The 14029-nt window shown below is 41.2% G+C and overlaps 1 protein-coding gene across 1 annotated transcript in view; it reads left to right on the forward strand.

The window, feature by feature from the left end:
• kif5c (kinesin family member 5C) overlaps window positions 1-14029 on the forward strand; it is a 152566-nt gene that overhangs the window by 115605 nt on the left and 22932 nt on the right. The window contains 1 exon segment of the mRNA XM_060930522.1: window positions 13362-13422. Coding sequence (XP_060786505.1) covers window positions 13362-13422 — 61 coding nt within the window.

The following is a 14029-nucleotide window of genomic DNA, read 5'->3' on the forward strand; positions in this document are numbered from 1 at the left end:
AAACTGTGATTAACAAATGGAAAATCAGGGGCTCTGTTAAAACCAAACCACGGTCAGGTAGACCAACAAAAATTTACGCCAAACAGCACAGAGACGAGCCTCAAAACTTCTGGAACAAGGTAATTTGGAGTGATGAGACCAAAATTGAACTTTTTGGCCACAACCATAAACGTTACATTTGGAGAGGTGTCAACAAGGCCAATGATGAAAGGAACACCATTCCTACTGTAAAGCACGGAGGTGGATCGCTGATGTTTTGGGGATGTGTGAGCTACAAAGGCACAGGAAACTTGGTCAAAGTTGAAGGAAAGATGAATGCAGCACGTTATCAGCAAATACTGGAGGCAAATTTGCACTCATCAGCCCGGAAGCTGCACGTGGGACGTACTTGGACGTTCCAACATGACAACGATCCAAAACACAAGGCCAAGTCGACCTGTCATTGGCTACAGCAGAACAAAGTGAAGGTTCTGGAGTGGCCATCTCAGTCTCCTGACCTCAATATCATTGAGCCACTCTGGGGAGATCTCAAACGCGTAGTTCATGCAAGACAGCCAAGAAATTTACAGGAACTGGAGGCTTTTTGCCAAGAAGAATGGGCAGCTTTACCATCTGAGAAAATAAAGAGCCTCATCCACAACTACCACAAAAGACTTCAGGCTGTCATTGATGTTAGAGGGGGCAATACACGGTATTAAGAACTGGGGTATGTAAACTTTTGATCAGGGTCATTTGGATGTTTTTTGTTGTCATTATGATTTAAAAATAGAAAACACAGTTGTTTATCAATAAATGGCTTCACCCAACCACTAACCATGAGTGGGGAAAAAAGTTTGTGTTATCATTCATATTCTCTGAAAAAAGGCCAAGAAAGCAAAAATTCTGCCAGGGTATGTAAACTTATAAGCACAACTGTGTATATATATATATATATATATTAGTGCTGTCAAGCGATGAAAATATTTAATCGCGATTAATGTCGCGACTGTCATAGTTAACTCGCGATTAATCGCAATTTAATCGCACATTTTTGTCACATGAAGAACCATTGTAATTCTCTTACCAGCATAAAAAAGTGAATGGGCTTGCTCACCGTTCGAACTACGGGGGTACTCGGGGGATCCGAGATCCCCTGAAACAGACATGAGATCCCTTGAAAACATGATTTGGGAAATGTTGGGAGGTCTCTAAAATATTGGCAAAATGATGTTTATTGACATAGCAATCGTGTGTAATGGGCAGCATTTGCATATCCGAAGTGAGCGCGCGATGGAGAGCCGCGCTCTGAGACAAGCGCAAGCACCCCCCCAAGGGAAAAAAAGGGACCCCCCCCCGAAAATATCGGCATAGTTCGAACACTGGTTGTACCAATGTTTTTTTTTTATTGCAGAGCATAACACGTCTTGTCACAGCCACTGCAAAGTGGGGCTGGAGCCGCCGATGGGAAAACGAAACCTAAGCCGAGCACCGTGGCTCTTCGGGGGAGGGCAGAGGACTCTGGCTGTGCGGGGCGTGGCATCATGTCACAGAGCGTTAATCTCGCGATAAAAAAATTATCGCCGTTAAAATTGAGTCAAGTTAACGCGTTAATAACGCGACATTTTTGACAGCACTAATATATATATATATATATAGTCAGTGACTGGCTGTTTGAGGCAAAATCTCTTAGGCAGCAGAGCTGTACATTCCTAGATCATAATTTTTCAAGTCAACCTCCTTCGGTACAGACGGATCAAAACCTCTCTCTCTCTCTCTCTCTCTCTCTCTCACACACACATACAAAATAAAGGAGATAATCACTTGCCTAATGGAGTTAAATGTGATTAAAATGTGGCGATATGAATGTGACATTACGATATCCATACATAATCCCATAACATTGAAATACAGGGTGTTTCAAAAAATTTGATATCATTTGACAATCTAATAACTTTACCAATTCTCATTCAATTGACCTCAAATTTTAACAGCATGTGTGGAAACAGGTCAAACTTTTATGTTTAATGTTTTTTTGTTTTTATCTTTTTAGGTATAGAAACGCCATTCACTGGAAAAAAAAAGGTGTTTTGTGTGTACGCTCGAACAAGACTGTGCAGCCTGTGTTTATGAGAGAATTCTTTAAAAATGCACCAACTGCAATGCAGATTTGGACACGGCACAAAAAGTTCAAAGAGGAAGGCTGTGTGTCTGTGTCTCAGGCGGCGCGCATATTGAAAATTTGTGAAATTGTTCATGGAATCCACATACCTTTTGAATTTCTCATTCAAATTTTGAGGAATAAATCTTATATTGCTCAACATTAAGCCTGTTCAGTTTCATTTGCCTCGACTATGTAGTTTCTGGGATATTTACATCTCAAAAAATTTAATTTTTTGAAACACCCTGTATATTCATAATGTTTTACGTATATTTATTTAATAATTAACTCGATGTATTTGCAATGGACAGGAAAACTCATTGAGCACCGGCAGCAGATTCATCACCAGTTTCTGCCCGTTGACTGTGGTGGTGTTTACATTAGACCGTATCCGTCTCGTTTTCGTCGCGGATGCACTGTCCGTTCACATTAAAACGCCGGGAAACGACTCCACAGGCGGAACAACTTGAATCCGCCAGGGCCCACGTATTCAATCCATGACGTATCTGATCCGGTGCTGTGTAAACATTGAGGAACGAGCATACGCTGTGCTGAGCTCTAGCTGACGTCGTCATTGGACAACGTCACTGTGACATCCACCTTCCTGATTCGCTGGCGTTGGTCATGCCACGTTGGTCATGTGACGCGACTGCTGAAAAACGGTGCGGACTTTCACTTCCTGCTATTTGTCCCGAATCACTGCTCGTGCGCTTCACTCGCGCGCTCTGTGAGTTGCGCAGGGCCGGAGTGCGCACCCTCCAGAGGGCACTCGCTGTTCAGGGCGGAGTGATTTGGAGCGCAGGATGCCTGCGGAGCCGAGCGTATCCGTGTATTGGCGTTGCTGTATGCACGCGAATCGTTTTAAAAACGTTAATCTGATGATCCGCTGATACGGTCTAATGTAAACACCACCTGTGAGAGTCTCTCGAAGGCGCATGCGCATTCTGTGTCTTTGGCTGTGAGGAGACGCTCGTTGTTGTCTATCATAAGTTAAGAGTGAACTAAAGTGCTACTTTGGCTACGACATTGTTCAGGAAAAAAACGTTTGCCTGACAATGGATCTTCAGAGGCAGTTAAAGACGCTCTTAGCCTTCAGAGGTTTTCAGGAAACACACCCCTGAATGGTTCTAAATTTATTGCGTGAATCAGAACAGAATCCGTTCCCTGTTGGTCAAAATGGAGTAAAGAATGAGTGTTGCCATTTGGGGAATTGTCATCAATATTAACAAAACAAAGACCAAAAGTGAATGAATAGTTTTCTTATTAATCACTTCAAGTACAAGTCCATCCTGAAATGCATTAAATATGAAATGTTTGTGATGTAATTAGAGATTCTGGTGCTAATTTATTAATTGGTGCTGTATTTTTATTATTCCTCTGAGAAGATACTTGAGGTTGTTAGCTGCGTTGGTGTCACAGGGGGATCTGGCTAGCTCGCATAGTTACAATGCCATGTAAGAGGAGAGCAATTTTCAACAACCTCAAACGTAAGGCATTTCATTCTTAGCTCCTATAAACAAAAGAGCAACAGCTTCTTTTCTCTGTCACTGTTCTGTGGCAGCATTCAACATCACATTCATGAGAAATCAGTCATGGAGACTGGACTGGACATGGTGAACTCCAAGTTCCAGAATACAACACAGTTGTTCTGAGTTACAGCTGCTTTGGCTGCGAGATGATGAGCGTGATGGGATATAGCATAAAACGTTCAAGCTTTGGAAGCAGATCTGTTTGAGTAGAGTGTATAGATGAGGAGATGAGAGAGCTGGATAGACTAACTGTAAAGTGCTGCTGAAACGCTCCCTTTAGGTCAGGATGAAGCAAGGACTAAACCTGCCCTGGCAACAACAACAAAAAAAAAGTACTTTATTGTATTTAAAGTATATTCATATTTTCAATAGTATATTGAAAATGTACTTACACAAATTGTACTTTTTGTAAATATATAAAAAGTATACTAACATCACGCTTTCACACTAACACTTTTAACACACTTTAAAATAATTATACTATATTACACTTTATAGAAATACACTACCGTTCAAAAGTTTGGGGTCACCCAGACAATTTTGTGTTTTCCATGAAAAGTCACACTTTTATTTCCCACCATAAGTTGTAAAATGAATAGAAAATATAGTCAAGACATTTTTCTGGCCATTTTGAGCATTTAATCGACCCCACAAATGTGATGCTCCAGAAACTCAATCTGCTCAAAGGAAGGTCAGTTTTATAGCTTCTCTAAAGAGCTCAACTGTTTTCAGCTGTGCTAACATGATTGTACAAGGGTTTTCTAATCATCCATTAGCCTTCTGAGGCAATGAGCAAACACATTGTACCATTAGAACACTGGAGTGATAGTTGCTGGAAATGGGCCTCTATACACCTATGGAGATATTGCACCAAAAACCAGACATTTGCAGCTAGAATAGTCATTTAGCACATTAGCAATGTATAGAGTGGATTTCTGATTAGTTTAAAGTGATCTTCATTGAAAAGAACAGTGCTTTTCTTTCAAAAATAAGGACATTTCAAAGTGACCCCAAACTTTTGAACGGTAGTGTATATTATACTAAAATATACTTTAAGGCTACATCCACATGACAACGGCAACGAGATTAGGGTAAAAAAAATATCGCGTCCACATGGGCAACGGATCAGTAAAATATCAGGTACATATGGCAACGCAACGCTTGCTGAAAACGATGCAATACACATGCCACACCTCTACGTGCGCTGTAAGACGGTCCCATCGGAGACACTAGAACAATAGAAGTAGGACGCATGCGCATAAACCCCTTCTTCTACCCGGCGTGAAGCACTGACAGGAACAAACACACAACAACAACAAGAAGATGGCTGCGACTACGCCAGGAAATCGTGCCTTCTGTGTGTACAAATCAGTTTTATTAGTGTGCATAGTTTTATATAACTTAATTTTCTTATTGTGTGTGAACATTTTGAAAAGGATTTTTATATAATTTATATAACTTTTTATATTATGTGTGAACATTTTGAAAAGCAGTCTTATCCAATAAAAAAAAAGAAATTCAAGAAATGGTTCAGTTACTTGTTTATTTAAAAGAAAAGCTGTATACAAAAGTGAATGCAATGCAGTGGTTCATACAAAACAGCGAGAGTGCTGCTTGTTCTAGTCATGTGGTTGTGACGTCATCGTAAACAAATCCGTTCTACTCATCCAGACGACTTCGCAATGGCGCCGTTGCCAGATTTTTCCACTCTGGAACCCGTTCTCGTTTTGGGGCACCCAAAACGCCGGTGCCATGTGGACGCCAGGCCGAAACGATAAACAATTTTATCAGATTCACCTGAATCTGTTGCCGTGTGGACAGCCTCTAAGTGAAAGTTATGTGTAATTTCTAAAGTGTACTAATTTTTAAGGTACTTATAATACAAAGTACTAATTAAGCGTATATTAGTACATATAAAGTCATATACTTAAAGTATACAAAATATACTTTAAGTTGTTCCACTTTAGCACATAAAAGTATACTAAATACACTTCAAGTTGCACTATTCTACAATTTAATTACAATTAAAATATATTTAGTACAAAATTAGTTGTTCCAAAATAGCATGCCTCAAGTTAACTAACCATAAACACACTTGAAGTATATTGATTATTAGTGTGGCTTCAAGTACACAAAAGTATGCTAAATTTTAGTACACTTAGCACATTTATTTTTCACCAGGGTGACTTTCCCCTTGATTAGCAGTTCTAGGACTGGACTATCAACCAAAGTGAAAATAGACTAACATGTCAGTGAATGAAGTGTAAAACAACAATAACAAGTGTTGCCAGGCAAAACAAACCTTGCCCAGCAGCACTTATTTTATACCTATAGTGGGGCAAAAAAGTATTTAGTCAGTCACCAATTGTGCAAGTTCTCCCACTTAAAAAGATGAGAGAGGCCTGTAATTTTCATCATAGGTACACTTCAACTATGAGAGACAAAATGAGAGAAAAAAATCCAGAAAATCATATTGTCTGATTTTTAAAGAATTTATTTGCAAATTATGGTGGAAAATAAGTATTTGGTCAATAACGAAAGTTCATCTCAATACTTTATATACCCTTTGTTGGCAATAACAGAGGTCAGAACGTTACAGAACAGAGGTCAAAACATTACAGAACGTTTTCTGTAAGTCTTCACAAGGTTTTCACACACTGTTGCTGGTATTTTGGCCCATTCCTCCATGCAGATCTCCTCTAGAGCAGTGAGGTTTTGGGGCTGTCACTGGGCAACACGGACTTTCAACTCCCTCCAAAGATTTTCCATGGGGTTGAGATTTGGAGACTGGCTAGGCCACTCCAGGACCCTGAAATGCTTCTTACGAAGCCACTCCTTCATTGCCCGGGCGGTGTGTTTGGGATCATTGTCATACTGAAAGACCCAGCCACGTTTCATCTTCAATGCCCTTGCTGATGGAAGGAGGTTTTCACTCAAAATCTCACGATACATGGCCCCATTCATTCTTTCCTTTACACGGATCAGTCATCCTGGTCCCTTTGCAGAAAAACAGCCCCAAAGCATGATGTTTCCACCCCCATGCTTCACAGTAGGTATGGTGTTCTTTGGATGCAACTCAGCATTCTTTCTCCTCCAGACACGACAAGTTGAGTTTTTACCAAAAAGTTCTATTTTGGTTTCATCTGACCATATGACATTCTCCCAATCCTCTTCTGGATCATCCAAATGCTCTCTAGCAAACTTCAGATGGGCCTGGACTTGTACTGGCTTAAGCAGGGGGACACTGCAGGATTTGAGTCCCTGGCGGCGTAGTGTGTTACTGATGGTAGCCTTTGTTACTTTGGTCCCAGCTCTCTGCAGGTCATTCACTCGGTCCCCCCGTGTGGTTCTGGGATTTTTGCTCACCGTTCTTGTGATCATTTTGACCCCACAGGGTGAGATCTTGCGTGGAGCCCCAGATCGAGGGAGATTATCAGTGGTCTTGTATGTCTTCCATTTTCTAATAATTGCTCCCACAGTTGATTTCTTCACACCAAGCTGCTTACCTATTGCAGATTCAGTCTTCCCAGCCTGGTGCAGGTTTACAATTTTGTTTCTGGTGTCCTTTGACAGCTCTTTGGTCTTGGCCATAGTGGAGTTTGGAGTGTGACTGTTTGAAGTTGTGGACAGGTGTCTTTTATACTGATAACGAATTCAAACCTTTTCAAGGTCACTCAAGATCAAAGATCATAGTGCCAAATGAAAGGCCATATGGGAGTTCCTTTATGCTCATAATAGTAAACAACTGTCTATCGGCAACCATTTTTGAGTGATAACGGAAAATTTTATTTTGACCGAAAGGTTGACCTTTCCTTTGAACTTTCACCTTTACCCGATTACTCCCAAAATTTAATCAGGTAATCTACGGACCATTGCCCACCTACCCTGAAAATATGAAGTCAATTGGTGCAACCATCTAGACGCTAGATTGTTAACAGACAGACACAAACAAACCACACTGATTACAATACCTCACCCTGCTTACTCCGTCATGGGTGAGGTAACAACAATTCTCAGAACTGAACTCTAAAATAACTATTTTGCCCCACTGAAGATTAAAGAAGTGCAATTTGTTGACTGTTAGCTAGTTAGCTTTGGTGGATAATTTTTTTTCCCCAGCTAGCTAGCATTTATCCTTGACTTGCAACCACGTGATCAAAATGTGCTGTCATGAGCACCCGCCATGATTGTGGATATACAAAGCAACTCAGAAAGCATGTCTGTTAACAATGCTGAATTTTCTCAATATTACCATGATTTGAATGGTCCAGTAAAGACTATAAAGAGAAGATAGATACAGTTGTGGTCAGAAGTTTACATAAAGTGGCGTGAATGTCATCTTGGATATGAATGTCATGGCAATATTTGGGCTTTCAGTAATTTCTCTGAACTGTTCTTTTTCTGTAGCAGAATGGTTGTACTGCATACATCTCATCTCATCTCATTATCTCTAGCCGCTTTATCCTGTTCTACAGGGTCACAGGCAAGCTGGAGCCTATCCCAGCTGACTACGGGCAAAAGGTGGGGTACACCCTGGACAAGTCGCCAGGTCATCACAGGGCTGACACATAGACACAGACAACCATTCACACTCACAGTCAATTTAGAGTCACCAGTTAACCTAACCTGCATGTCTTTGGACTGTGGGGGAAACCGGAGCACCCGGAGGAAACCCACGCGGACAACATGCAAACTCCGCACAGAAAGGCCCTCGCCGGCCACGGGGCTCGAACCCGGACCTTCTTGCTGTGAGGCGACAGCGCTAACCACTACACCACCGTGCCACCCCTACCACATCTCATCTCATCTCATCTCATTATCTCTAGCCGCTTTATCCTTCTACAGGGTCGCAGGCAAGCTGGAGCCTATCCCAGCTGACTACGGGCGAAAGGCGGGGTACACCCTGGACAAGTCGCCAGGTCATCACAGGGCTGACACATAGACACAGACAACCATTCACACTCACACCTACGGTCAATTTAGAGTCACCAGTTAACCTAACCTGCATGTCTTTGGACTGTGGGGGAAACCGGAGCACCCGGAGGAAACCCACGTGGACACGGGGAGAACATGCAAACTCCGCACAGAAAGGCCCTCGCCGACCCCGGGGCTCGAACCCAGGACCTTCTTGCTGTGAGGCGACAGCGCTAACCACTACACCACCGTGCCGCCACCCCACCACATACAGCTTTAAAAAAAAAAAAAAAGAATTTGGTGCACAATTTTCTTTGGGTTTTCTGAAATCAACACAGGGTCAAAAGTATACATACAAGGTAAGAAAAAAATGTACATACAGCACACCTAATATTTGAGTAAAATGTCTCTTCGCTGGTGTAGTGGTTAGCGCTGTTGCCTCACAGCAAGAAGGTCCGGGTTCGAGCCCCATGGCACGGCCTTTCTGTGCGTAGTTTGCATGTTCTCCCTGTGTCCGCGTGGGTTTCCTCCGGGTGCTCCAGTTTCCCCCACAGTCCAAAGACATGCAGGTTAGGTTAACTGGTGACTCTAAATTGACCGTAGGTGTGAATGGTTTTCTGTGTCTATGTGTCAGCCCTGTGATGACCTGGCGACTTGTCCAGGGTGTACCCCGCCTTTCGCCCGTAGTCAGCTGGGATAGGCTCCAGCTTGCCTGCAACCCTGTAGAACAGGATAAAGTGGCTAGAGATAATGAGATGAGATGTCTCTTCGCAAGATTCACCTTGACCAAATATTTTTTGTTTACCATGAACAAGCTTCTGGCAGAATTCTGGTTGGATATTTCACGACTCTTCATGGTAGAATTGTTAGATTTCAATTCAGTTTGTTTTGTTTTTCTTGGCATGGACTTGACTTAGCAGCACGATCCATGTATTTTCAATAGGGTTGAAGTCAGGGCTTGTTTTAAGCTTAATGTTAGCCTGCTTTATCCTCCACAACCAGCTCTGATGCGTGTTTGGGTTCATTGTCCTGTTGTAACTCCCAATCATGTTCAAGTTTCCAGTGGTTTGAGGTTATGCTGAAGAATTCTGAGGTAGTCATGGGCAATTCCATGTAAATGTCAACCTCACCATGCAAAAATAAAGCAACATGTAATACATCAAAACCACTCCCAGAGATATCACCTAGGCCTGTATTTTACAGATGTGAATAAGTTGAACCAATTTGTAACCAACCTAATATGTCACTGTCAGTCTTTCTTTCTTATAATGTAAAACCCAAGCTAAAATCAACTTTGATCATGTACAATTCTATATTATTCCCACAAGCCACAGAAATGTATGCTAAAATCCACAAAACAGCAAAACAATAGCCATCCTAAATATTATTTAAGAACTTTGATAGTTTTAGCTGATATTTAGAGAGTTTTTCAAAGGGTTATGGTGGTTAAATTGCTGATTTTCTAAACATATGCCATGTCTATTTCAGACGCGTCACATCCATAACGGAATTTCGTCACATCCATAACGCTGACTTTTCCTTCCGAAACTCTGCATGAAATACAAAATATTTTAAACAAAAATTTTTTAATATTCACCTTGGACCCCTCTATCAAATGGATATCTCCATTTCGACATTAGGTTTACAATTTCACAGAGTTTGATAAAAATGTACAGTCACCCAAGAAAAGTGATACTTTTTCTGTCACATCCATAACGCATCTTTTATTGGCATTTTCTGGCATGCCCTAGATGTACTATGGGAATTGTTCTTGTTCTATCACTTCTCCAGTATGGTACAGCCTTAAAATATGCAACACCTGTTTAAATACTGGGAGACAATAAAACATGCACTGGGTCATTTGTTGCCATTTTGAGTCATTTCAAGTGTCACGTCCATAACGCTGCAATTGCTCTCCTCCTTCTTCATTATTCCAGCCACTTTGTGCAATGAACCAGTTCCACTGGCAGTAAAATAGCCCCAGGGCATTATGATCCTACCACCACCACCTGGTACAGTGTTCCTCTTTACATCGTGGTCATTGTGGCCAAACAACTCAATCTTTGTCTCATCTGACCATACAGCTATCCTCCAGAAGGCTTTTTCTTTGTCCATGAGGTCAGTTGCAAACTTTAGTTAAGCTTGAAGGTGTCAATTTTGGAGGAGGGGGTTATTTCTTGGATTGCAGCCTCTTAATCCATGGTGATATAAAACCACTGAACTGTAGACAGTGATCCATCAGCTTCCAGTTCATAGCAGGGCTGTGCCATGGTGGTTCCTGGGTTGTTCCTGACCATCCGAACCAATTTCCTTTCAGCTGAGGGTGACGGTTTGGGTTTTCTTGAAGCAAAGTGGCTTGGCAAAGTGACTACATCTCCCAGTAACTTACATACAATTGTTTGAACTGATCTTGGGATCTGCAGTTGTTTATAAATGGCTCTAAGAGACATTCCTGAGTTGTGTACATCTGCAATCCTTTTTCTCAGATCTGCACTGAGCTCCTTGGACTTTCCCATTTTACTGTGTTTTGGTCAATCCAACAAGTGCTGTAAACAAACCCTTTTTATGAAGTCACAGAGAAGCTACCAGCTGTAGTCAATCATAATCACCAACAGGAAGTTAAGAGGCTTTGGCCTTGGCAAGATAAGAGACATTTTGGAAGTTTCAGCACTTCTGAATTAATAAGCTACGTGTGCCTACGGTATGTAATTTTTTGACCCTGTATGTATACTTTTGACCCTGTGTTGATTTCAGAAAACCCAAAGAAAATTGTGCACTGAATTCTAGTTTTTTTAAAGATATATGCTGTACAGTCATTCAGCCACAGAAAACGAACAGTTCAGAGAAATCATTGAAAGCCCAAATATTGCCATGACATTCATATCCAAGATGACATTCATATCACTGTATGTAAACTTCTGACCACAACTGTATGTGTGGGTTTGACCCATATTATTGAAAAAAGTCAGATTTTTCTGAAGACACTTCTACCGACCATCAAGTACCCAGATATTGCGTACTTCTTTGTCTTTGGATGGGTAAATACCCTATTAATTAAACCAATCAACGATGATAAAGCAGTTGTATTTGCAAGGGTAAGTTTGGGCTTCTTTTGCATTTAGTTTACTTCTGTGTGTAAACAACAGACAAAGTGTGAAATTTTGATAAGTCTCTAGCTTTATGGCTCAACTCACATTTCAATGCATTTCTTGTGCCCAGTCTGGATTGTTTCTGTCGTATAATTTTGCTGGCGCTCCTAGAAACAAAATGGTAATACACGTGTTCAAATTATAACTACGACCGAGTGAACCACGACAAGAGAATGCTCATTTTATAGCAAAATTCTAGCAACACGAAATAAAATTCTTCCATGAGATTATTTAGAAAGCTTTTAAATCTCACCCGAGATGAAATGATCACTAAAAACACGAGTTGTTTTGGTTTTAGCCTCGGTTAAATCATCATCAGCCCTGCCGGTGTTTTTCAGCCGTGCTCGTTTCCTCTCCGTACTAAGCCTCAGTTTCCTCGCCTTCTTTCCGACTCACAGACGGAATTCTAAAAAATCTGAATTCACCACGGTTACGAGTTCTGTTGTGACCACAACCATACACATCACAAAGATATGGCATAGCTAAAAGAACGCTTAAAGCAGTGAAAACAAAGAGAGTTGTGCGTGCGTGACTACAGTGTTTTCTATGGAATATCACTTGACCCCACATTTCTATATCCACCAACATGGCCGACATCCGGGTTTCTAACACTACGTTCACACTGCAGGCTGAAGTGACTCAAATCCGATTTTTTCGCCCATATGTGACCTGTATCCGATCTTTTATTGACAATATGAACGACACAGATCCGATTTTTTCAAATCCGACCCAGGCCGTTTGGATATGTGGTCCTAATTCCGATTCCTATCCGATGTTTTCATATGCGACTTCAGTCTGAACCGCCAGGTCGCATTCATCCGACTTACACGTCATCAACAAGCCACAAACGTCACTATTCTGCGCTGAAGTAGGCGGCGGGTCTCTCAAAAAAAGTTACAACAACATGGCTTTGATGTTCCTTTGAACGGAGGTTGCAGTCACTACCCCGCAGAACGCCTGAGCCAAAACCCTTGCCCTCTTCCTTCTCAACCTCCTCCTTAACATCAGGCTATTGTGCATGTTCTGGCTCCGTCGCAACAACAACTGCATCATCGCCAGGTACTCCATGCTGGCTACTGTCATACACAGGAAACTTTAGGTTACTTCCGTAAACACTGGCCATGCTCACTGCGTGTGACGTCGTCGTATCCTGCAATGCGCATGCGGAACACTTTTAGGTCGCTTTTCGTTCATACTGAGGATCACATACAAGTCGCATATATTTGTTAATGTGAACGACCTCACAAAAAAATTGGATTTCACATAAAAATCGGCATTGAGCATTAAGCCTTGCAGTGTGAACGCAGTGTAATTGGCTTTGACGTCACTTACAAGTCAAGGTTACTCTTGTGTGATATTGGTGATCATTATTTTTGCTAATATTTCATGCTGAAACATACTTTTGGGCTTAAATTTGGCGAAAAGTCTCTACAGTGGATTTGTATATGTATATTTTCTGAACCATGTCATGAAATGGACTTGCACACGAAAATTAGCAGCTTTGAACGATTAGCATGATCAGCTTAGCCGAACAAGAAAGGGAGCTCTCTGTATCCAGAAAGAGTGTTAGTTTTAGCATGTGAAGGATTGTATTTGAAGAATGTATGTCTTTTGTCTCTGTCAATTAATTAGTTTGTTAAATGAGAAACGAGAACAGGCCAAGGAGGATCTGAAGGGTCTTGAAGAGACGGTGGTAAGTCTGCAACAGGAACCAACATTTACATTATTTATTTATTTTCATCAATTTCACCAAGAACAACCTGTAATCAGAACACTACAGTGGATATAAAAAGTATACACACCCCATTAAAATGATAGTTTTTTCTGATGTAAAATAATAATAATAATAATAATAATAATAATAATGAGACCACGATAAATAATTTCAAAAATTTTCCCACCTTTAATGTGACCTATAACCTGCAGAATTCAATTGAAAAACAAACAAATCTGTTAGGGGGAAAAACAAAAAAATAAAAAGCGTACAGTACAATAAGCTGGTTGCATAAGTGTGCACACCCTTAAATTAATACTTTGTTGAAGCACCTTTTGATTCAATTACAGCATTCAGTCTTTTTGGGTAGGAGTCTATCAGCCTGCCACATCTAGACTTGGCAATATTTACCCACTCTTCCTTGCAAAAGTGCTCTAAATCTGTCAGATTGTGAGGGCATCTCTTGTGCACAGCCCTCTTCAGGTCACCCCACAGATTTTCAATTGGATTTAGGTCTGGGCTCTGGCTGGGCCGTTCCAAAACTTTCATTTTCTTCTGGTGAAGCCATTCTTTTATTGATTTCGAT

The sequence above is a fragment of the Neoarius graeffei genome, chromosome 9, assembly GCF_027579695.1.
Source record: "Neoarius graeffei isolate fNeoGra1 chromosome 9, fNeoGra1.pri, whole genome shotgun sequence".
NCBI lineage: Eukaryota > Metazoa > Chordata > Actinopteri > Siluriformes > Ariidae > Neoarius > Neoarius graeffei.